Source organism: Idiotropiscis lumnitzeri, chromosome 17, assembly GCF_059441095.1.
Source record: "Idiotropiscis lumnitzeri isolate Australia: NSW breed Sydney's pygmy pipehorse chromosome 17, RoL_Ilum_1.0, whole genome shotgun sequence".
Lineage (NCBI taxonomy): Eukaryota > Metazoa > Chordata > Actinopteri > Syngnathiformes > Syngnathidae > Idiotropiscis > Idiotropiscis lumnitzeri.
Genome location: NC_142407.1, coordinates 14421236 through 14446639, shown reverse-complemented (window position 1 = coordinate 14446639; position 25404 = coordinate 14421236). Strand labels below are relative to the sequence as shown.

Genomic DNA, 25404 nt, shown 5'->3' with positions numbered 1-25404 from the left:
CAAAAATGTAAATCGATTTATTATCGATACAAGTGTAAAATAAAAATCAAAAAATCAAAAATCAAACTTTAAAAAGTGTAAAGGGAAGTACCATTCATTTTAAGCCAAAAAATAATTAGGATTTTTTTTTCTGAGTGTAAAGAGAAGTGCAATTGTTATCATAAGAATAAAAAAAGTCAAATAGATTTTTATGCTGAGGTCAAAAAAGTTTGGTTTGCAATGGCAGCACAGATGTGAGACCTTGCCAATGTTTTCTTTTTTTTTTTTTGAACATTTATTTGAAGGAGCAGCACAGGGCAAACTTGTGCGAGCGTCTCGACTCGCGATCGCACGGCCGTGAAACAGACGATGTTTTGTGAAAAAAAAAAATAAAGACACGACTCCAATTATGAGTGTGAGCACTCTGAACAATGCCTTTTATTTTGGCACCACTGAAAAAAAAAAAAGTCCATGGTTGACGAGTTCTGGACTGAAGAAAAGAAGCTTATTTCAATTCAAGCGTCATTTTCTTTTTCCGTCTTCTTTTGTGTTTGGGCAGAAAGACAAAACAAAAGGTCAGAAGTCAAAGTTGCACACATTTAACACCCGGCACACTTTAGGTAGGAATGCAAAGACCTCAAGCCGCGCGCACACACACACACACACACACACACACAAAAAGACATGCACACACAACTGTGAGTAACTGAAAATGCGTAACGCAGTGTACATTTGATCCTTAAAAAAAAAAAAAAAATTTAAAATTTAAAACACCGCATTACCTTACTCAACTGGAGAGGTGATTATTGTCACTCTCTCGTTTTTTGTTTTTTTTCTAACATTTTTGATTTGGAGACATGATGAATTCCTGACGGTCTTTGCATTCGGATGGGAGAAAAAGGCGGCAATGGATTCCATGTTGTGATGATGACGATGATGTGCTTCTTTTTGCCACAAGCGTAAGGCACAGGTGCATTTTCTTCTCAAACAAAACGCGCGAGAAACAAGAAGGGGTGACCACAGCTGTCGAGCGCATCGCAGTCCAAACGATATCCACAAAAATGAGCCCTCGGGAGCTGGGATGGTGGCACAAAAAAAAAAAAAAGAAAAAGCGGGGACATTTTGGCACAAGAGATGTTGATTTCACAGTCAAGTCAATTTCATTTTTTTTGTCAGAAATGTTTGCAGCCAGCCCGAGTGTCGCCCGTAGCTTTGTCATTTGCCGGGATCAAAATTCCTCAGGTTTTCAGATTTTCTTTTGTAATTTCCCTATAAATAATTATTTATTTGGTGAGAAGATCAGTCAAATATTTGGAGTGCTTGCTGCTTCCAATTTGGACTGACCTACGCCGGACGAGCCAAGTCGGCATTTATAATGTTGCGCAGCGCTGAGCAAATGTATGAGACCAACCAACAAGTTATGCTTGAATGCCGATTCTTTCAAAGGGTCAATCATTTTCCCGCAAATTTTTGAGAGTGCAATCAGCATCACCAAGAGCTTTGATGCAGACACTTTCTGTGTCTACCATTTAACTATCAAACATTTGTAAATTTGAAGATTAAAAATAATGTTTCAGCATTGTGATACCTTGAAGTGCCCGTCTAATACATTTGTTGAGCTCTTCATGTTCCAGTAAATCCTTGCAAGTAAATGAAAAATATTCCAAAGCGAGGATGAGTGACGGGAAAGTGGGGGGGGGCTTAGTGATCCCCCGAGTGGTTCTGGCATTGGGTCGGCGTCTCTCACCTTTCTGTGATGTAATAAAATGTTTGTATGGCAGTTTCGGGTCACGCCATTTCAAAGCAATTATTCCTCTTCAATATTCCAGATGGGGTGTCCAGATTAATGCACATTAAAAAAAAATTAAAAAAGTGAAATTGAATTTCCTTACGTAGAAAGTGACGGAATATGACGTAATAAATACAGCGTCCAGAGGCTTTTTTTCCCCCACTTATTTAGAAAAATACGGATCCGGGCCTCAAAGATCAGTCCCAGGGATTTTTTTTTTTTCCGCATGAGACTCCGTGAGTCCGCTGTCTCTCGTAAAGTCGTGCTCGGCAGTCCTAGAGGCAGACGTTGTTGCTGATTTGGCAGGTGGACCCGATGCCGGCCTGGGAGAGGAAAAGTCTCCCGTTGGGGCACACGCAAACCTCGTAGACCGTCTGTCTGGCGCCGGACGACGAGGCGCTGGAGGACGCCTTACCCTCCGGTAGACGCATCAGGCGGATACGACGGGCGTCCAGGGAGATCTGCAGGACCACACGGACGAGAGGAAGAAGGCTGATGAACGCCGAAGACCAAGTCAATATCGGGGGGATTCTGGAGCAACAAGCTTACGGGAAGGTCTACAACGTTTTCATGACACGCTTTAATGTAGATGCTTTCCATTCCAGTAAGGGGGCGGAGATTTTTAAGATGACTCCTCCTCAATTTCATCCGCAAATTGGAGCCAGCCGCCCATTTTGAGCATGCCAGCATCATGAGGCGCTTTAATGAGGACGCTTTCGATTTCAAAGTGAATTCCTCTTCTTCACACATTTGAAGCAGAGTCATGACGCGCTTTGATGCAGACTCCTTCAAAGTTCACTGGCCATGGTGAACACAAATTAGGCATTCGCACGTTGTCATGACAAATTTGAGCCAGCCAGAAAGAATCCAGCATCATCATCATGTACTTTAAAGTGGATTGCTTCAAAAAGTTCACTTTACATTCTTGCCTACTTTGACGAGGAAGGATGTTGTTCAACCCAAATTTTAAACTTGCGGCCAATTTGTCTCACAGAAAATCCAGCTTTATGTTGTGCTTTAATGTGGACTCTTTCAAAAATACGTGCTTTCGTGACTTAAATGTGAGCCAGCTGCCTACTTCATCATCATCATCATGTGCTTATAATTATTAATTATTATTAAACATCTTAAATCTTTCTCGTTGATGTTTTTCACTCATGGGCTATTTTGCACAGTTTGCGAGGTTCAAATATTGGGCGTTTGTCTTGGAAAATGGCAGATTGGATGGACGCACAAACGTCGTCTCTTTTGACCCCCCGAGTTCAAATTTCACCTCGGCCTGGTCCTCTCATTCTCTCGGTTAAGCTGTTTTTTTTTTTTCTTGATCGTTACCTCGGCCAACGTCTCCTCGGTTCATCGTAATTGCTCTCCAAGCAAAGTCTGCTTCCGGCCGCCCCCGCTGCTCACTTGCATTTTATTGGCGCCCTCAAAGTCGCTGCTGAATCACTCGACCGGCTCTTCTGTAAATATCTTAATTTTTTCCAAAGATTAAAAAAAAATGAATTTATTTTCTTTTGTATTCAATTTGAAGTGGATTTTTTTCCCAAATTGGCTCCAGTTTTTAAAAAGCGCAAAGAATACGCAAGTCATGACATCGATATTCACAGCTTTGATGAGGCTGCAGTCGTCTTGCCAAGTTTTTTTTCATTTTTCGGGAAAGACGACAATCAGTATCACAGAAGGCCTTCGACATGATTTTTTAAATATTAGATTTTGATAATTCAAAATAAATTGATGTCATTTTTTTTAAGACTCAGCAGCCCCAAATTACCCACAAATCATTAAAAGCAGCAGGCTCGTGTTTGCATCACATCCAATTGTTCTCATTTCCGCTCGCTCCAAGCCAACATCGATTGCGGATTCCTGAGGGACATCTCGCACGTGAGACGAAAAAAAAAAAAAAAAGACGATTCAGGGTCTGCCGCTGTCGGCCATTAAAAGGCAAAATGCCGCCTCGGGGCGTCGCGGGGTGACCCGCGCCGCCTCGGAAATGTCACGCGACCTCTCCCTCCTGGCAATCGCTCGGCCACGAGAGACGGAGCGAGGTGCAGGTCGGCGCGCGCAGCTGTGAGCCAATCGGCGGATGGCGGAAGGTCGGCATTGTGACAAAAAAAGGGAAAGGCTAAGAGGGAGTCACGCGATGCATTCGCCACTCATGCCTTGGGCGTGGACGCGCTCCCGGCAGGAACAATCCAATTTTGTGCAAGGAACTGGAGGCGGAAGGTGTTTTTAAGACGGTGGACAACAACGCTATGGCTCAATCGCTGCCTGGATTTTCGTTAACAGTTCAAATCGGACCAAATCAAAGAGCAACAGCCCGAGACTCGACGTCGGGAGTGTCACGTTTTACACGCCCCGTGCTTGACTGCCGACCAGTCTAGAACCTGCCTCTCGGTCCCAATACTTTTGACAACACAGCCACCCCCCCCCCCAAAAAAAGGACAAATGATTCCATTTCTTCATTTCCTTTTGTCCCTAATGGGTTGATGTTGAAAAATGTGCTCATGAAATATGACGTGTTACGCAATCGTCTTTTTTTTTTTTTGACGATTAATCACAAATCCCAATCTTCCTTCCTTTAGCCTGACGTCCTCCCTCTGTCCTCGTTCTGTCTCTAAGTCTGTGCCTCATGTACATTTTTGCCGCTCACTCATCTTCCACGCCGATCCGTTCCGCACATCAGCCGACGCTGATAAAAGGATTTCCCTGCCTGGCTCTGCGGCAGTGGCGTGGTGTCAGATCTGTTTCACATCAGCCGAGGAGGATTAATGAAGAGGGGGGGGGGTGCGTGAGGGGGGCCAAGAAAGTCTTTTCAAAAGTTAGTTGTGTACATTAAGACCTGCTTGCTGTTGTTATGAACAAAGAGGAGGAGGAAGATGACCTTGACACTCACTTTGCTTGTGCCAATTACAAGTACAGATTAAATACGAAATAGTGCCCCCTATTGTTCGGGTAAAAAAGTGATCACATTGATTTTATGTTTAACTCGCAGAAACATGCAAATATTCAATAGATTGCCTTCTATTGAATCATGCAAAAAAAAAAAAAAGCTTATAATATGCTGTCTCCCTGTTGTCGACCGTCATAGATTCTTTATCCTCTGTTAAAAAAAAAAAAAAAGAAGAATGCTAATTGCACTTTACGGACTCATTCACATTTAAAGGTAGTTGTGAAAATCTTCTTCGCTTCATGACTGGATTATACTGCTCCCTGATGCATAACACGTTTAATTTGTTATATTCCATTTAATTATTTTATTTTAAAAAATGTGATTTTTCTCAGGCAGGCTGGAATGGATTGATGGCAGTGCCATCCATGTCAAAGGTGAACGATGGCTTGACACAAATTTTTCGTGTCACGCTTGGCAAAAGGCAAATTTGGAAACGCACCTCTCCGTCTTTGGACTCCAGTCGCAGCTCGTTCCTGCAGATGGCTTGGATGTCCCCGGCCTCGGCCAGGATTTGGATGCCTTTGGGGGCCTCCATGAGCAGCGAGCGGGTGGGCGATTCCAGCCTGGAGAACAAAATGTCAGTCGGCACCGTGTCTTGTTTGCATGGAATGTGGTTAGAAAAGACAACAAAAAAAAAAATCCTCACACACGCGCAGTCGACGTGTTTCTCGCAAACCGGTGACAGCTAAGTCTGAACTTTCAGACAGCAGCCACTACAGTTTGCTCCCGAATGCGTTAATTGTTTTGGATCACATTTGAGACGCTCTGCGCCGGGTGCAGCAAAGCAGCCCCACTCGCATAAATTCTTAAACAATCAGCCAGGGTTGCACATTTCACTTCATCTTTAGCATTGCTTGGTAACGCGGAGGGTGCTCAGATCTCCGCCGCGTTTGTCCGCTCGGCCGCCTTCACAAAAGCCCAACGAAAGCAATCAGCCGTGCGACGGAGCGGCCCAGATTGCCATTTAACCTGCCATTTGCTCCCGCGCTTATATATTTATAAGCCCAAAGTGTCTCCGGCGTTGGCGGAGGACATCGCCAAGGACGGAGGATGCAAAACAGAGAAGAGACGCAAAAGGACGCGAGGAGGCGGCAAATTCTTATCATGTCGGAGACGTCCAATCATTTCCGCGCTTTCTTTTCCCGCCGCCCCGTCGAGTGCGCGCCATCCAAAGTTATTAACCTTTGATTCAAGTTGCAGATATGAAGTGTTGAAAGGATGATGAAAGCTTATCGATCGCTGGGGGGGAAATGAGATTGGAAGAGCGAGAAAACAAGGAGAACATTTTCATGTGCAAAGGAGCATGCTCGTACAAACATTACGCGCAAAAGCTATGGATGATAAATGAATCCTTCAAAGGTGAAATTAATTTTTCAAAGCGCATAGTCTCCAATGTTTCAGAACTTGCGCCGAACGGCCAAATGTATCGTTTGAGAAGGAATTCAATTGAAAATCAAGTGTGTGTTTAATTGATCATAATTAACGTGACTTAGATCAGGGTCGAGGTTATGCAATGAGATTTTAATTTAGAAAGCGGCGCAGAATGCTAATTAGTTTGCATGGTTTATTGCGATTGGGGGAGGCCTTCATAAGTAGTTAGCACTTTATTAAACATGTTAAGTAAAAGCGGAGTAATATGAAGAAAATGTGGAGAATGGAAAAAAAATAATCAAGGTAGACGAGGCGGAACAGAGAAGTGACAGCATGTGGTGGCAGGTTATGATGCGGGGCTGCTCTGCTCCTCCCAGCACTGGATGTCATGAATCGACGTTCCGCTTTGAAGGTTGCACGGTGTGGTAATTGTTCTCCAGACGACTTTGAAGTCCCGTCCGAGTTTCACTTTGAGCGTCCTTATGATTTGTGGAAGGCTGTGGACGATAAATCGCCTGTCCATAAGGCAGGACTTCAGGGACGAGCATCATCACAGGTTAGAGTACCTTTTTTTTTTTTTCTTTCACAGCGAGGGTCGATCAAAGTCCGTGCAACGGCGAACAAAACACAACACAAACAAGTCCCTACTTTCTTTTATTGCCTCTTGCCCGCCGCCCGACTTGTCACTTTGCGCCTTATTGCCTCATAAATATTGCCTTTTATCTTGAGCTCGGGATTGACATCCATCAGCCATTTTACTCTGGCACAAAGTCGCAGCTGTGATGCAAGGACACACGCAGACGGATGCGTCGCTTAGAAAAGTGACAGCCGCGAGAGTGTAAGTTTAATGTGAGAGCCTCGCGAATGTTATCTCGTAATGTCCGACGGCAACCTGAAGCGTCAAGGCGGATATGACGGGAATGACAAGTCTCGCAAAACATTTGCATTCACATTGCCCAAACGTGGACCGGCAATTGTTCAAATGTCTCAGATGGTTCCTGTAAACCTTCCAACCGTCGAATTGGAGTCGATCCTGGTTTACTTTTGGCGAGAGCGACGCCGGATATATCCTGCCCCGCCCATCACCCTTTGGACGAGAAAAGCACGGTTCCTTAAATACGAAGCACAAACAGGCTTTGACGCTCATTTTTCCCCAAAGCCGTGTCTTGACTTAACCTAATCAACCGTCGTCTGCGGCAGCTTCGCAAAGTTCTCAGATAAAGTGAAATCATATTAATAAGATCGTCGTCATCAAAAGTTCCTCAAGTCTTTATTCCCTTCACGCTCGCGTTTCCTGGATGGCAAAAAAGCAACAAAAAGCAAAACCCTTGCCGCTCTTTCTCGACTTTCATCTCGGTCTTGTGCCTCCTACACGCGCGCGCTCGTCGCTGTGCGCTATCCTCTCTCCCGCCTGCCGCCGCGCTTCATGTTCCAGTTCGTTTCCCAGCCGCCTGCTTTTCAAATTCACATCAAAAGCCTGACACGGATTGAAGCGCACCTTTTGTTATACAAAGTTACGAGCCACCCAAACAAGCCGGGCCCGCCGCACACAAGTTGCCTTCAGGACACACGGAAAATGCTCCAAAACGACTTCGAGCCGAGCGACACCCTCGACTGGTTGCCAGTCTCGACGAATCGAAATTAGACAATTTCCAAATGGTCTAGTTTTGACTCTTCAATAGTCACGGGCCGATTGCAAGTTTTAGTAACCGCTGATACTGGCCGCCAGCGCTAATCACCTATTTTTCCAAACAGGACACAATATGATTGGCTCTTTGCAATAAACTTGTGGGACAGAGAGGGGAGGGGTGAGTAGTTACGCACGGAGGAGGAGCTATTTACTCTGATTAATGTGTATTGCGCGGAAAAAATGAAATAAATGGTGCCAGCGGGTACTTGTTAGCCCCAAGGACAACATGAGAAGCACATGGGTCTGCTCTAAAACGAGCTCACCAATGCTTGGACATTGTGACTTACTAAGATGATTTTTTTAGTCATTTAAACCTAAAATGGCACATGTTGGTTTTGTACCAAATATTTTGTTTAATTTGGTTTAAAAATTTAATAGATTGGGTTCAGTGGGAAACATATTTTTATCTACCAATTATTTAAAAAAAAAAGTTCATTTTAAAGTTGTCATTTTTCATTTTTCAATTCACTTGAGCCCATCATCAGCCGACTTTCGACGTAAGAATCGTACACACTTCCCATCCTGCAGCGAACTTTCTTTCGGACCTCGAGCGACTGTCTTGAAATGTGCGACAGCGGCCTACGCAACGTGTACCAGTACATTCACACACGTGAGACACGCCTGCCTCGGCTCATTAAAGCTGACGTACTCCATCTCACCACAGGCGCGATGTCACCGTATCGTGAACTGACGTGTGTGGGAATAAATGAGTGAGGAGTGGGACATTTTTTTTTTTTTTTTTGGTTTCCTCCCCCGGGGGCACAATAACTCACCGCAGCTCTTTGAAGGGCTCGGCCCGGACGTGCGGCGTCTCTATTGACTTGCTGAACACGGCTCCCTGGGCGCCTGCAACCACAAACAAAAAAAAAAACACAAAGATTTGAAATGGGTAAAAGACATGGATAACATTAATAATTGCATCAGGAAAAAAAACTAAACCCCAATTTTTTTTTTTTTTTTATTTAATTTAATTTAATTTATTTATTTTTTGGGCAAAGTTGATAAAAACACTGAAATGATTCCCGTTCATACACAGGTGTTTGCTATTATATTAATAAAACAAGTTCAACATTTAACTGTCGTGCCGCGACATAAAAGGGAGCATGTTCGAGTCTTTTAGGTCGCATAAGGCGTGTTGAAAATAGAAAAAGAAAAATCAAACATCGGCGTTACGGCTTTTATCGCACCCCGCTCAACCTGTCAACCAAAAGTAGTGCTTTGTATTCAAAGTGGCGCTTTTTAGAGACACAATAAAAGCACCCTTATGCTTTTCATTCCAACAGATGGTTCCGGAGCTGATGAAACGTCGCCGCGACGCACACGCGCGTTAACCATCATTTCTGTCACTTGCAAAGGACTTTCATCAGCGCGGCACTTCACGTAAAAAGGCAACAAGTGGCGTACTTTTCGTAATGTGGACATTAAGCGCGCCAAGAGGCAGACGGCGGCGGCTGGCGAAGAAGAGAGGGGCGCGTAAAAGCTGCGCTCGCATTTTTTTAAGCGCTGTTGTTGTTTTCCGAGGCGACAAAGAGGACAAAAAGCGCTCTTTTGCTTCAGCGTGTCGGAACGCGACAGTTTGACAGAGAACCGAAAGTATTCTGTTCACGCTTGAGTTGAGGATGACGCAAGAGTTTCGAAACGCGTGTCCTCATCAGGGTTATAAGAGCTTGAGATTTTTCCATTATAGTTTTTTTTTTTTAATTAAGTTAGTTTTGATTAGTTTTTTTAATGCTTAATTTTATTGTAGTTTTTACTAGTTTTAGTCTTAGTTTTTTTTTTTTTAAATATATAGGTCACTAAGTATTGTGTAAAATAAAAAAAAACTGAAATAAAAAACTATAATTATCAAACGACTGTTTCAACCTCCCTCCTTTGAACAGACATACAGCGATACGAAAATAAATGCATTTAAAATCAATTCTGAAAGGATATTTTTATAACAACTTGAGCATCAGCGTTGACTAATCGATACAATGACAAAAATTTCGATTTTGCTTTCAGACCCCCGGCCGGCCCCGTCCCCCCAGCCTTATGGCAAAAAAATGATTTTGAACATAGAACACAACTCCAAAGTCAACTGGCTTGGCTTTCCTTACGTATAAAAAAAAATCGTCCCCAAAAATATCATCTTGTCAGCTTGAGTGCTGCATTTCGACATTGATGGAGGGTGTTTACTTGCATTAAATGTCAAGCATTATCGACACGTTTACGCCGTCTAAATGTTAGCCCGCCGCTGGTTTTTATTTCCATCCCGCCGCGTCGCCTGCATTTTCCCCGCCGACACGATTCCGCAGCCCGTGAAGCGATTTCTTGATTACATGCGTTTGCGGGTCAGGTGAGGAGAATGAATGATGCTATTAAATATGAATGCATATGTGTGCGTGCGGGTTGGATTTTTATAGGGCAGCCCAACATCATCATTTCTGGCCCGAAGTAGCTCAGCAATGATGAAATAGTAGTTGTGCAGAGACGAAAAAAAAAAAAAATCCCCTACAGGAATAAATCGAGTAAATGTTGACACGACACTTGCACATGCCACAAAAAACACACTTGTAATCGCTGCAAACAATCACGGTGCGACTCAGCTTCTGACTAGCATTTCTCGCCGGAAGCGATAGGATGTCAAACTCAAAATAAAACAAATAGCGCAAGGTTAATGCGACAAAGATAAAGTCCAGGCTACTTTTCTTCACTTTTAGAATGGCAAAAAAAAAAATTAAAAAAAATTGCTAAGCGAGGTCAGAGAGGACAATTGAAGCCATGCTAGCTAGCGCATAATGCTAACTGAATGCTAAAGCAAGTTTGTTGATTGCCACGATGCGACTCCTCAAACAATCCCAAAGCGGCTCAGCCATTGGCTAGCGGACGTCAAGGCGAGCAATTCCGACACTGGGAAAAAAAAATGACGTCATGATATTCAGTTCTCGTGGCGATGAATCAACTTGGACTTTGATGGAAGTTTTGTATTCACGCTTCACGCACTCCCGACGATTCTCATCTCATTCCAGAGTTTGCTCACTCTGTTTTTCCGTGCGCCGCACTTCTTAATAGTCTTCCCTTTTTAGTATTGCAGTCAGCCCGGAGGTGAGGCCTCGAGACCTTTGCTAATAAAAACTCAACGCGCACTGCTGAGGGGCTTTGACACATTTCGCCTCGCCTTTTGAGGGCCTCAACATGCCAGGAAATATCACCCGGTTTGCAAATTCTTGCAAAATGTTTGGAAATGGAAAAAAAATAAAAATCAGCCATCACTCATTGACTTGCTGCAGGCAATTGGGAGGAATTCCAAGCGCACTCCGACGTGGAATGGTCCAACTTGCCAATTTGCCCAATTGAGCCACAATTGGAAGCAGCCGAGGCAGATGGGCAAGCAAAATTTGGAAGCGTTTTCTGTCCATGCCACGTAAAGATTCTCGCACCAACACGGAAGAGCGGGCGAACAGCACCGCCTCCCAGACGATTCGTCCCGCACTGGCGTGGAATATTAATCATGTAACCTCGCTCGGCTTGTAAGAACGACATCTTGTTTCTTGTCGACAAGTTTTCCCTCCCTCACTCAGTCGTCGTCCTCGCTCCTTTTTGTTTTTGCTCCCCCTGCATTCTCACTCAAAACAACCCAACATATCGAGTCAGCAGCAGGAAAATGAAATTATCGACGATTGTTTGGGACAAGATTGCTAATTGCCTATAGATGCCACAAGATGGCGGTAAAGCGCTTTTTCACACTTAGACGACGCTTTGGCGGAACAAAATAAAGCTCCTCCCTTCACTTGAACACATGATTGGCACCACATTTTTTAATTTATTTTGGACCGGCACAAAAACAGCAAATAGGTGAGTGAATGCCAAAGCCAGTCCATGCGGGCGTTTGCCGTTAATGTGGCAATGTCATTTTTTGTCCCGCAACACACTTGAGCCGTCACGCTCGGCGTAATCAGTCGTCATCTGCGCCTCAGTCGCCGGCGATCGATGCAGGCGAGCCGCGTTGGCGATGCGGCTTCCTCTCGCCTCGTCTTCCTCTCGTAAACGTGGACCAGGAGCCCCCCCCCCTTTTACCCACGCGACAAATCGATAAAAGCCATCTCGCCGTCTAATTTCTGGTTCCGCCGGCCAAAGCGGGACACGGCTCTCTCCCGGGCAGACGATTTCATTGGTCGGCTTTTCTCAAAAAATGTGACCCGCGCCGATGATTCTCGTGCGATCGTTTCATCTTCCTCTCATCCTCGGCATCACTCCGTCGCTCATCAAACATGCCAGCTTGAATTTCATAAAACTGACCAATAGACATTGATGACTTTTAGTGAGATTGTAATATATATTATATATTCCACTCCAATAATTGGGTGGCAGGGATTTGCATAGAAATACATTTGGAGAGACAAAAGCCAAGAGTACAGATAAAAAAAAGTAATTTGAAAAACCCCCAAAACAAAACAAATAAGAATAGCTGGCCAATGAACCACGTGAACGGTTCAAGTCCAGATGGCTGAACTCAGGAAGTGGATGTATTTTGCTTGTCCATTGATAACCTGACCAAGCATCTGTCCCCCAAAAATGTTCCCGTGGAAGACATTTCTCGGACCATTAAGATCACATCTCGCCACCTCTAAGCTCCATCGCAGCGGGCTGTCAAAAGATTTCTTTCAAACACGCCACTTTTTTTTTTTTTAAGCCCGTTGTGCTGTAAATCCTCACACCGTTTAAAAGTTGTCAGGGCAACGTTTCAAGGCTTACCCTAAAAAGTCAGTTGCTAATATGCTATTTCTTGTCTGGATTTGCAAGAAATGACGTTGAGCAAACACAGGACCGTGTCTTTGGGCTTGGTGAAGCAGCATGGGGTTCATCACCCAAAGTTATTCTCGTCAAAAACGCCTGCGTTCATAAAAAGACTTTGAACCAGACTTGGCTTTTTGTCTTTTGTCATCAGCGACCACGTTCGTTTCAGAGATGAAATATCGAAAGACGTTTCCCCGCCCCCGGAATGCGGCTTTTCTTAACGGGTTGCCGCCATTAGCCAGAAGCCAGGTTATGCATGCCAAATTCGACCCCCCCCCCCCGAGCTGAAAAAGCTGCAGGTGGCCCAATGGAGGGGAAATTGGCGGCATCCATCTGGCCCTCAGCTTCCATTTGCCATGGGAAAAAAAAAATGACATCAATCTGTGAGGCGAGCCACAGCATGAAAGGACGTATGGCTCTGAATTTTCTCTCTTCTCCTCACTCAGCACTTTTTGCAAAAAGTTTTGCAACTAGCCTCCATATTCTTTCTTTGCCTCCACAGTGAAGGCGATTTATCGCGAGGGGATCCATTCCATAAAGGAGGAAATTCAAGATGGAGAGTCGGGTTCAATAGTTGAGTGCTGCCACGCACATTAAAAACATCTTAAAAACGTCCATCCACAAATCAAATACCGGTACTTTCGAACACTTCCCAGACTCAAGTACAGGAAGTGCAGCGCATAATACTGCTTCTTAAGTTATTCACTACCAGCCGAGTTAAAAAAAAAAGGGAACTTTGACGTCTTGAGCCGTCAATGGCAGTGAATGAGTTAAATTAGACTAATGTCTTAAATAAAGCTCGAATAGTCTCACTTTCCATCCCGTGTTTGTCAAGTTGAACGAGCCTCACGAGGGTCGAATCCTGCACCGTCGCTGGACGTGCGACGCAGCGATTAAAAATCGGACATGTAGCAGGGCCGCCAGCAATAAACCGTCATATAACGAAGGAGCATCTCGACGTGCACAAGCCCTCCAGGATGCGTTCGCGGAGGCCATCTTAGGGCGGGTCAAAGGGAGCCGGGGGGGGGGGGCCTAAATGGGACACACACTGGCAATTTCTGGCAATCGAGTGCGTTAGTGTCGGTGGCGCTGAACATGATTGCTGGGTGGACGGAGTGCAGCATATGGAAAATACAGTTTCCAGCGCTTAATAGATTCAATTCATCGCCTGTCACACTAAAGAGCGTAAATGCGGACTTCAACTCCGCTTGGACACAATCTCTTCACCTACGTTGTATTCATGATAGAAATGGGTCACGATTTGCAAGTTGGATTTGGGAGAAATTGCTAAATTGTCCAAAAAGTAGAAGCTTTAAACCAGGCGTGGGCAAACTACGGCCCGGGGGCCACATGCGGCCCGTTAAACGTTTAAATCCGACCCGCCGAACTTGAAAAAAAATTCAATGAATAAACCGTCCGGTAAAACCCCCAAAAAAGATATATTTTAGCAATCAATTTTTAATTTGCGTTTATATATATCAGTGTATTAACCATTAGAGAAACCAGACACCCCAAAAAATGTCTTGGTAATTAGAAATGCTGTTTCGTGGGCAGATGCGGCATAAATTAACAGCAGTATCCGCCAGGTTCCCCCCGGTTGGATTTAATAACCAGACCGGACCTTTTTTTGATTGAAATCTAATCATGCCGTTTGCAATTGTGCGCAAAACAAAAGCTTTGATAAAAATCGGAAAACCAATTCGACCAAAGGTTGCAGATACTGAAGTGCGAGACGGCAGCAATAATGATCCTTTTGTGCTGACTTTTGCGTATTTAAACGCATTCTTCAACTGAGTAATCACACACATTTCATTATGTATTTCAAGAGCAACACGCCGCTCCGTTTCCCCGGTGGGCGTCGGTCGCAGAACAAAAACACGGAGGCTATAATTAGAACAGTAATTTGTTTCCAGATAAACAAAGCACTTTTGATTTCAGGTGACACTCAAATGCTTATTTCATCCATGAATGAGTTACCACAGAAATGCTTTGGAAAGGCGGATTTGTCCATTTTTCTGTAAGGGAAAGTCGTCCTCCAACTCAAACCCGGATCTCCTGGCGGCGAGGCAGACGTGCCAAGCACTACGGCGCCGCGTTGCTCCATTTTTAGATTGTTAAAGGACATGCGATGCCTCTCGAGCATCCCGGAAGCCACCCGGTTACCTTGCTAATGCTTCCTTTTCTTCCCCAGCAGCGTGCAGACGACTTTGAAAGTCACCTTGGAGATCCATCAGTAATGATGCGCCCGCATCACCACCGTCACTGATGATGCCTCGCTTCCGTGCCGGATGCTATAATGACATTAGCACTAAGTGCGCTCGCCTCCTCCCTCTTGATGGATGCTTCATCATATTTGAAGGCGGGAGGAGGATTGGAACATTGCAGCCCGGGACTGGCTATGACAGCTTCTGAAACTCGAGTCCGCGAGCCACAGCTTGGGGGTCCCCAAGGTCATTTACAAGAAATTATTGTTGTATCTTTTTTTTTTTTTTGCCAAAGTGCTGGAGTGCTCATGAAATAAACATGCTAAAGCAATTATTACTGCGCATATGATGAACTTTGGCCCAGTTAAAGCTCTGATACAAAAGTCACGTAACTTGGGAAATTAGATCATTTGCAATAATAAATTAATGGTCGTTTTTTTTAAAAAATATCGCCACCTTGTGGCATGGATATGCAATGATAAAGCTTTGTGGGTGTCAATGAACATCTTGCATAAATATGAATTTGTTATCATAATAAGCGTTTTCCTCTCCAAAAAAAAGACAACTTTTTCATTATTGTGGCATTTTGGGGTACGCATGTTTGTTACTGCACATTTAATTATTGTTAAGCCTATTAAGTTTCCTTGGAAAAGAAACTTTGTGGAGTTCCAGGACCCCAAAAGGCTGTGACCATCCCCTCATTTGTTAGGCCAGCCACACATGCCCCGAGCGTGGAGGGGGTGCGGGGGTGGAGGCGGGAGCTCAGCCCGACCCACCGCAGCGCTTACAATCTAATCGGGCTTTGTGACCGCCGGCGTTCAGATTTATGTCAGCCATGAAACGAGGATGGCTGCGGTGTCCTCGAACCCTGCGGCCAACCATGTGGAAGACGCACGTGAGCCTTTCTTACCTCACAAAAAAAAAAACGCAGTGCGATTCCTTTACAAGGAAATTGGGCATCCCACTTTGACAAAAGGCACTAAATTCCCATAAAGAGATTGCAGCTTTAAATCGATTGGCCTCACCATTGTGAGTGTGAGGGCAGAAGAGGTTGTCAGAGATTTCTGGTATGGTAGGAATTCCCTACAAATAACGATTTATCGTTTTGGGCCGAAATTGCGATCTCGGACAGCGTGATTGAGATCGTCAAAGCTACGTTTTTATTTATTTATTTTTTTTAAGGGCCCTTGTGCCCCACGCCTACAAAGCAGGTCACACTAACCAGGGCCATATTGAGTTAAAAAAATAAAATAAAAATAAATAAAAGTAAATAAAAATAAAATAAAATAATTAATTAATTAATTTTTAAAAAAGCGTTGCGCTGTCACCCGTAGTCTCGGAAGTAATTTATTTCGCCACTGGATGCTTGGCTGAATAATTGAACAGAATGGTTGTGCCTTATTATTCCGATACCATGTCACCCTTGAACTGCTTAACACCCTCGTATAACATGCAGACGCAAACAAAAGAAACACGCTCATCAGGCGCATTGGCGGCCTTTTGTACGGACGTGTTCGGCCGGCAGGAAATCGTTGCACATTGGCCACGCGCTCCAGATAACGGCGAGAAATGCCCGACGTCCTCCTCCGCACGGAAACTCGGCTGTCTTTTATCGTCCCATTACAGCTTAACGGCGTCCACTACAGAGGAAGGACAGCGGCGAATAAAACGTGGCAGAGGCTTTGACGGATGGCAAATATAAAAGTGAAGACACCTACTCTCTGTGAACTTATAACATGATCACATTGTGACGCTTTAACAGCGGAAGCCAAGTAACGAAGCATCGCACTACAAGAAAAGCAAAAATCGAGGAGTAACGGACGCCGCCCGAAAAAGGTTGAAAATAAACTCATGATATCACAAGATGGCGGACAAGATCTACTTTTGTCTCAATGAATCTTCTCATCTCACTTCCACGTAGTTCATTGGCAACAAGATGCTGCAAGACGGCGCTAAAGCACTACTTTTATTTTAACGAAACCGCTCGACTCAGGCAACATTGTTTTTTGACGCCGAGCTGCTCCAAGATGGCGGCAAAACTACTTTTGGATCAATCATTTGGTAGTCTTGAATATTAAAAAAATAACCATTGCAGTGAAGATTGAAATCTGAATATTGCCGATTTCTTTATAGTTTTCCTCACGCTTTTACGTCCACTTTTTGCACTCCAGTAGTTCCTCTTTCTGATCTCCCGGTCGCTAAATAAGCCTGCCTAGTTGTGCATTCCGGCCAGCGCATCATTGATCGAGGCGTTCGGCAAACAAGTCGCTGTGATCACGCGAACAGAAGAAGAAGAAGAAAACGAAATAAAGAAATCACACCCTCGTCGTCGTCGTCATCCGCTTTTCCTGTCACGCTGCAGCCTGGCCTCCATTCGCCTTGCGGCGGGAGAAGGGGGGGGGGATGTTTAAATGGGAAGGGATGATCACACGAGCACATCCTGAACTGATAACGCACTCCTCCTGACCGTCTGCCAGGCGGGGGGCGTGACACACTGAGTCAATGGGACATAAACGGAAGGAAATCAAAGGCGGCTAATTGTAATTGCCAGCGAAAAGACGAGTGGAGCAAATGGGATGGCACCAGAGTTTCTGGATTTTTGCCGACATGATGAAAGCACACATTTTACGACACTCATTTGTCTTGGAACTGATTTTTGCACAATTGCAATTTTTTGAAGATCCCTAAAATATCATAAATGTTAAGATTTTGAGAATAGGTCCTTCAGATCACCATCCGTTTTCTTGTGCGTCTCAATTGGCTGAAATTCCTCCAAGTTCTGGAATTCCCCGGCATTGGCTGCTTCAATACAAATTGGCTGATTTCTTTTTACATTTCGACCACGGGTTAACATGAGATCCGGCGTATGGACAAGGGTTTTGGCCAGCGGAGTTGCATTAGAGCGCCTCGTTGTCTCGACGGTCGTCGCGGTGCTATTTAGTTTCACAGATACCGACCGGAGAGAACGCATCCATTTTTCATGATTTCAAAGCTTCATTTTATATGCTTGGCTTTTTTCTTTCTTCTCTGTGGCGCGTGTGCTCCCCAACAAAAGCAATCTCGGAAGCTAACCAAGCCAAGTCCTCTCAGAACACTCCCGGATGGTACCAAGTATAATCTACAACTTCACTAGACTGAATCCAAGGCCACTGGCAGTCACTCTAATTCGTTCCGGTGACAAGGTGAAGGCCAATGCCGAGAGACAAAAGGCTTGAAGCAAGCCGTCCTTTGGGTCCGATCGGTCGGTAAGTAACCCCATTTGTCAGGTAAATAAATCCCTTCACGCGCTTGAGCCTCAGCATCAAGGTGACTCCCGCTAACCCGCCCGCCCCTCCCGAGCCATTCCGCCACTCCACTCCACTGCGCTTCTCTACAGGAGTTCAACTTTGAACACATCCGCTCGCTGCTGATCTCCGAGGGGGGAAGCGCGCCGCATGAGTGAGCAGTGCTTACTTTGGAAGCGAGAGCCCATTCGGAGGTGGCCGGCGCCACTCCAGGGAGAAGTCGCAGCGACACGGGGAAGCGCTTCTACTAAATGTTTCAGGTTTGGGCTTAACGACAAGAGGGTATTCGCTCCTGAAAGCTTGCGTGTCCTGAGGGCTTTCGGGAGTGTTTCTTTCAAGTGCTCCTATTTAGTGTGCTACCTGGACCGCCCCAAACTACAGCGATTTTGAATCCTAGCAGACCTTAAAACAAACATTTTCGCAAGTGTGCGTATCCTAGAAAAATCTCAAGCATGTATCCGATTATGTTTTTGAAGTGGATTTTTTTTAAAAACCATTTAGTTGGCCTTGACTGACTCCGGTGACCTCAGCAATACTCTGCCAGCTGCCGCTGGCAATCTTATTTTTTTATTTAAAGGTCCATGCATCGTTAATGTACCTTATTTACACCTTATTTCATGGTCTATGCCAGAGATTTCTAGACTGCGGTTGAACGCCCTTCAGGGGGTGCGCGAAATTGAAAATAATGGCGCTCTGGTAGGCAGCACGGTACAAAAGTGGTTCGCATCCCATCACATTCCCAGAAAATGCTTTGAAATTGTCCAGAGAATTTTTTCTCATCAAAAATCATCAATTGCGTATTAGTATTATAATATACAAATGGTGAAATCTTTTTTTTCTCGGCCCATTTCTGAAAACGTGGCCAAAAATGTTCACCTGGGGTTGTCATGACAACAGAGGCCAAGAGACAGGACCGCAACCTCAAAACTGGCTGATTTCAGCAAAGCTAAAACAAGAATGCGACACGGAAACGTTAATAAGACACCTGGGAAGCGCTTCAAGATATTTTTAAAAAATGCATAAGTCTGTTTTAACAAAAAAAAAAAGAAAAAAAAAGCAAAGCGCGAACGTCTTCGCCCAGATTTCAAAGTGGAACAATGCAACGTCCGTCCAATTATCCGTGGCTCCATCTCCTCCTCGCCATCTGTGGCTCGGCGGCACTTTCCAGTAGGTTGACGCTAACCAAATATGACTGCAAAGGATGTTAAGTGCATGTAGATGAGCGGCCAGAGTAATCGCTCCCATCTGCAAAAGCGAGGAGCAAATTGTCTTCTGCGACGCCTCGAAGGGGAATCCTTCACATTTTTTTTTTTTTTTTGCAGAATGTGTTTTTACTCAAATATGAGCGCATTACGCTGGTGAAAGGCTCACCGCGACAAATGGGTATTTTTCTGCAAACGATTCTGCGCGTGGGCGTTGCATGCGACACCTGCGCCTTCAGTTGGGCAATACCGCCACCATCACGTCGACGCAATTGTACAAATCATCTTGGACAAAAACGAAATTAAAAAAAAAAAAAAAAAAGGCGCACGGAAGAGCAACGCTATGAAATTAAGAGAGTGGTTTCATTTTTGGAGTTGTTCGGTCCAAAACTAAACCACAACGGCGGGACAGGCCACTCACCCATCACCCGAAGCCGCTCGGCGCCAACCACCACCTCCTGCTCGTCGGCCGAGAAGAGGAGTTTGCCCGATGTGGATTTGACCTCGAACAGCTTGCCTCGCGCTTTGAACCCGCTCGATCCTGAACGCCAACAAACACAGAAGAAGACACTTAATACCAGCCCAGCAAAAAGAAAAAATAAATGGATCTTTGACGTCTTTAGCCGTCAATGGTAGTGAATGAGTTAAAAAAACGAACACTTTGTCCTTATGCTTGGGTAGCGTGACTTGCTCGGAAGTAAATCACTTGAAAAATCAATTTACTCGACTCAATTGAATTGAAATTGAAAATATCCTGTAACAGGATGCACGGAAAAGTCTCAAGTACCATCGTCCAAAATTAAACAGCAAGTCAGCCATTTTGAGGTGAACTCCAGCGGCAGTACTTTCCGTACTTTCCTAACGAGGGAGCGCCCGAGCTGCTCAAATACTGAACGAATTGCAATGAAATCTTCGTTTTTGAAACAGTGTGCCCCCCCGAAACTAAAGTGGTATGCCGAAGGAGTGGAAAAACAGCGGCTGATTGACACTCGCAATTGATTCTGTCGCTCTCCATTTGGAAACGGCGACTGGTGTTGTTCGCATCCCTTTCAGACAGCGTTGGCGCGTCAGAGCCAAAGACACTCGGCGTGCATGTTTACTCAGAGTGATTTGTATCCCTCGCCGGTCTGCCAGGCGCTATTAGCGCCAGAGTGCAACGTCGCAGCAGAGTTACGGCGGGTGTGGATTGCGGCAGCCTGATGGCACATTAAAGGAGCGGTGCAGTATAGCATGAAGGATTAAGTGACATGCCAAGTTGTACAATTCCACGGAGATTTGGGTGAGGAAAAATAAATAAATAAATGTGGGACTTCAGATCTGTCTTTTCTCGTGTTGTTTAAAATTGACTTCAAATGTATATTTAATACCAGCGTGACGTCTTACATAAAAGTCGCCTTTGAAATGTATCGGCATAGCCCAAACAAACACGTTGCGTCTATTTACAAACACAAACGATCAGAAAGAAAAACTCTTTTTTTATTGTGGTGTTGCCCTGCGTGTCGTCAGCCTTTGAAAAAAAAAAACGCTCTGCAAGTGAACCTTGAACATCTTTTTAGTTTCGGGTCGCTTCGTACCTGTTACGAGTTGCGTGAGCAGCTGGTTGTTGCTGTTGACGATGTTGACCGATACGTTTCGGGATGACTGCAGGTACAGAGGGCGACCCTGTGGATGGACAAAAGACAAAAAAGTTTGCATTTAATTCATTAAGAATACAAACAAGTTCATATATATATATATATATATATATATATATATATATATGAAATAAAAAAAAATATTTATATATATTAAATATTTTTTATTTTATTGTATTTTATAAATATATATATATATATATATATATATAAATTATTATTTATTTTTTTAAAATTATTTTTCTTTTCAAAATAGTCTCTCTGTTACGCAGGTTTTATCACGATGTGTTTCTGGAACGTATTCCTTCCACTACGCGAGGGTTCACTGTAAACGATTGGCACCCGCCATCTTCTGATCCGTCGTCCTACATCCTTTCCCGTCGCCGCGGCAACGGAGCATGTTCGTCCCAGCAGGACGTCGTCGTCTCTCACCAAACACAAAGAGAATGTGTGCATGCGAGTCTGCACATCTTTTCTTTAAGGCGGCGACGCTTCATAAACGTCTCGGCGGTTACGAAGAAACGGCAGTGAGTCGAGCAAGGGGGGGGAGGATATTTGAAGAGGAAAATACAGCCGCGGTTGCCAAATGAATGTTATTTCAAGTGCGGCCAATAAATTGTTGTTGTTGTTTCTTTTGACTAATCACTCAGTCAATGAACAAGTGTTGGAAAAAAAATGGCTTAAATGTGACGCAAGAGCAAAATGAAGACACAATTTGATTTTTAACTCCGACATTGAATCAAGGGAGGATGAATGTAACAAGTACATAAAAAAAATAAAAATAAAAATAATGCAATATAATGAAAAGCGTCAAGATTGATTTATTTATTCATTTGAACATTTTACCATCTTATTTTACCATTCTATCCATTCATAGAGCATGAAAGTGACTTACCGGTTTGGACTGGATTTCTTTGGCATAGAGAGGCTGAAGGAACTCCGAGTCCCCTTCCAACTTGAGGCCCTTCTCTGTTATTCTCAGGTTGCCCATGCCGTCCTGCACGCAAACAAACACACACACACACACACACACGCAGGTCATAATGTGCTGAATATTTAATGCACGTCCACCTTGTCACTCACATATTTCCACTTGCAGCTCACACAATGCCGGCAAGAGAGGATATTAAGCAGCCACTTGATATCCTGCCTTTTCGTTTTTTGACATCACCTGCTAGATCAGTGTAAAGATAAGACGTGGAAATACGCTTTGCTTTTGTTTTTTTACCCTTGCTCCTCCCCTGGGTTCTAAGGGAGCTCATGGAGATCAAGGGAGCTGAATCCCGGCGTAGTCTGGGATGCTTTTGAAAGTATGATATTGTGGAAAAAGCGTATTGCTTCTCAATACTATCTTTCGGCGCCAGGGAGGGTTATTTAGTCAACTGCTGAGCTGGACACACACGCGCATGAACACACACACGCACAGTGAATTTTTTATTTTTTTTTGTCAATGTGTCCCAGTAAATAAATAGTGACTTGTGATGTGTAGCGAGTTAATTAGCCGCATTGTTCAGTCACGCGATGAAACAGTTTTTACTTGGCCTTCCAATCCAAACTTTTTTTTGTTTGTTTCTTCTCCTTAGCGTGCACACGGCGAGGCGAGCCCCCATGAATAATTCACGAGACGACAACGACTTCTTAGCAGGACACTCAGATGAGCATCTTCACCTTCTTCTCCTTCAGGGCTGCCTGCAAAAAGCCCACTTTCATCTCCTGAAAAGTCTTCACCCTTGTTTGGGCTCCCGCGACGACAACCGTGTTTTCTTCCTTGTCTACTCGGCTTTTTATGCCACCTGCCATCCCTCGCCCTACCCTCCGGCTCTTTGTTTTCACGTTCGGTCGCACCGCCGCTGCAGTCGCATTGGGATGGAACACAAGGCACGGCAAAAAGAAAACATCGAAAAAGTATTCATTAAAGTTGACAGCAAATGTAATTAGACTTCAGATTGGAAGTCAGTTTTCTTCAAAGGTGGTTTGCGGAAAAAAATTATTATCTATGGGTGAATTGCCGAGAGAGAGTTCTCGAGACTTTTTCATGCGTCTTGTCAAGTCCACCCATTTCCGTGTTGGTCGGTGAAACCGGTGATACATATTTGAAAAGACGTCTGGTGCTCCATCGATCATTGCGTCCAATGTCGTCACTGAAGCGAACGTGTTTGTGTGCACGCGTGTCGCTCTACCACTCCGACGGCCGAGCAACGCCGACGTGGACGCTAACGCAACAGCTTGTATCTCCCACCTCCATAAGCATTCATCATCCTTCGCCTTCATCTTCCTTTAGATGCTTTCCGAGGTACGGCGAAGCCCGGTTATCAATAATACAAAGCACTCAGGCTATTATTGAGCGCGAGCGTCGATATGCATCAAGCCCCGGCGAACCCGAGGCTAAAGCAAATATAGACGTCTCGCGGCCCAGGGGGAAATGATTCCCGACATTAAAAATACACCAGTCCACAAAAGCAAAAAAAAAAAAATAAATCTATTTAAAACGTTTATTTACTTATGAGTAGCCGTCATCTGGATTTTTTTTTGCTTAAAAAAATGATCAAGTAATGCGGGAAAGACTGCATCGTGTCTCTCTCTCTCTCTCTCTTTTGCCCCCCTTATTTTTTGGGGGGGGGAGGCGGGGGTGTATCACACCTCTCTCGCCTAAAGATCAGCCGGGATTTACTCTTACTCCACCCCTTGGTATGGAAGACCTAGTTAGGACTCGCCGGTTTTTCTTATCAAGAAGTGTGCCCCCCCCCCCAAAAAAAAAAAAAAAAAAAAAAAAAAACTCTCACAATGGAGATCAAAAGGTTTATTTGAGAATAAGACTCGACTGGATGAGTCACCATCTGCTCAGTGGAGCAAAAAGAAAAAGCGGAACAGTTGTTGTTTGTTACTGGATGTCATGGTCAAATTGTTTCCGTTATTAAAGCAGAGACGATCATCGTTTGCACTCCGACCCCAGTTATATTGCCGATTTTTTTTTTTTTTTTTTAACGACGGTGCAGCATACAAGCATGCCTAAATTTAGTGTTGCACGCCTTCAGTGTCGTAACATGTTGTGCAGCAACTTGTCCCCTCACGACGGAATACCCAATCACTGTTGCGTGTTCGTTCACCCACTCACAGTCGGAACTGTTTCAAAGTGCAGCTCGGTCACGCCTGCCAAGTGGGCCGCAGGCGTGACCAATCGATCCGTGCGTCATCCAACTCTCACTCAAAATAACATTTTAATTTCTTTAGACGTATTTTAGCGCGTCCTATGATCAGTTGCATACAATTCGACAAGAGGCACGAGACGTTTTACGGATCACAGGTGACGAGCACACGGCGGCTAAGCTAGCGGTTACTCAACGCTACGCGATGGCTATCGGCGGAATTAGCTTTGAGATCGTCCTTTCCCCCGACCGTCTCCCGAGAGGCGTGATTGAGGTCCTCGCCGCCGTACGGCATCATCCATCAATGGGATTAGAAAAGAAGAGAGGGTGAGGGCAAGGGGCGAGTCTTCAAGCCTGAGAAGGAACCATCAGACACATAGAGAGAGATAAACGCAACAGAGTCAGATTTGGGCAAGGGGGCGACCGGTCGCAGCGTAAATGAGGCGAGATAGCGACGACGGCGCGGGAAAGGGAAGACGGGAGGCGGGGCCTGTCTATATATCTCTCTTGCAACCTGCTCGTGATGCAGTGTGGTTAGTTCTTGTGCCCTTTGGTCTTAGTGAATGTACAGTGTTGATACACGCAGTGCATAGCAAAAGTCTACACACCCCTGTACAAATGCCAGTTTCTCCGACAAAGATCATTAACATCACCTATTAGCCGTATGACTTGATTTGAAATGTAAAAAAATAAAACAGACAGGTTGCACAAGTGTGCACACCCACTTATAACTAACACTGTGCTTGTGATTATCCCCAAATAAAGTTCAGCTGTTCTTGTAGGCTTTTCCTGACAATTTTGGCTTGCTTTACTTTGCTTTAGTAGCTTAGCATGACTTAGATAATTTGTTATAGTTATTTAGTTGCTGTCTTTTAGTTACATAGTTATAAACTAGGGATGTGATTTAAAATGATTTTAAGTGGGAATCAGCATACATTTACCCCGATATAAAGAGTCTCGGATGAAAGGACTTCACCATTAACGCATAGACGTTGTGGACGCACGCAAGTGTAAGAAAGCCGCCATCGTGCCTCTTGGCCTGCAGCTGCTACTTGTCAGAATCGCGGATGGAGTTCCTGTTTGCTTCGGCACCGCTGATGCCTTTGCGATGCTCGTGATTGACGGCTGATGTTTGCAACCGGCGGGGCTCACTTGCACTCGCACTCGCTCTCTCTCTCTCTTGCGTGTGTGTGTGTGTGTGGCTTTTGAATGTTGGCGACCGGGCCTCACGAGGATGACGGCACGGACACACACTGTTATGAATAAATGGAGTCAAAGTGGAGCGATTAAGCTCTCGATTATTAAGTCATTACTTGGGCTTAATTGGACGCGCTTTATTGTTTTTATGGCTCATTGGCAAGAGAACGGTCGCTGTCACA

The 25404-nt window shown here is 44.6% G+C and overlaps 1 protein-coding gene across 6 annotated transcripts in view; it reads right to left on the bottom strand.

Moving 5' to 3' along the window:
- Nucleotides 1-386: 386 nt before the first annotated feature.
- The window catches only part of sgcd (sarcoglycan, delta (dystrophin-associated glycoprotein)), a 95505-nt gene continuing 70487 nt past the window's right edge, over nucleotides 387-25404 (bottom strand). For all 6 annotated transcript variants that reach the window (XM_088280023.1, XM_088280022.1, XM_088280020.1 and 3 more), the window contains 6 exons: nucleotides 21775-21876; nucleotides 20820-20907; nucleotides 19667-19786; nucleotides 8553-8625; nucleotides 5158-5281; nucleotides 387-2229 (listed from right to left, as the gene is read on the bottom strand). In XM_088280023.1, the coding sequence (XP_088136149.1) occupies nucleotides 2044-2229; nucleotides 5158-5281; nucleotides 8553-8625; nucleotides 19667-19786; nucleotides 20820-20907; nucleotides 21775-21876 (693 nt within the window). In that variant the 3' untranslated portion in view covers nucleotides 387-2043. The remainder of the gene's footprint in view (nucleotides 2230-5157; nucleotides 5282-8552; nucleotides 8626-19666; nucleotides 19787-20819; nucleotides 20908-21774; nucleotides 21877-25404) is intronic.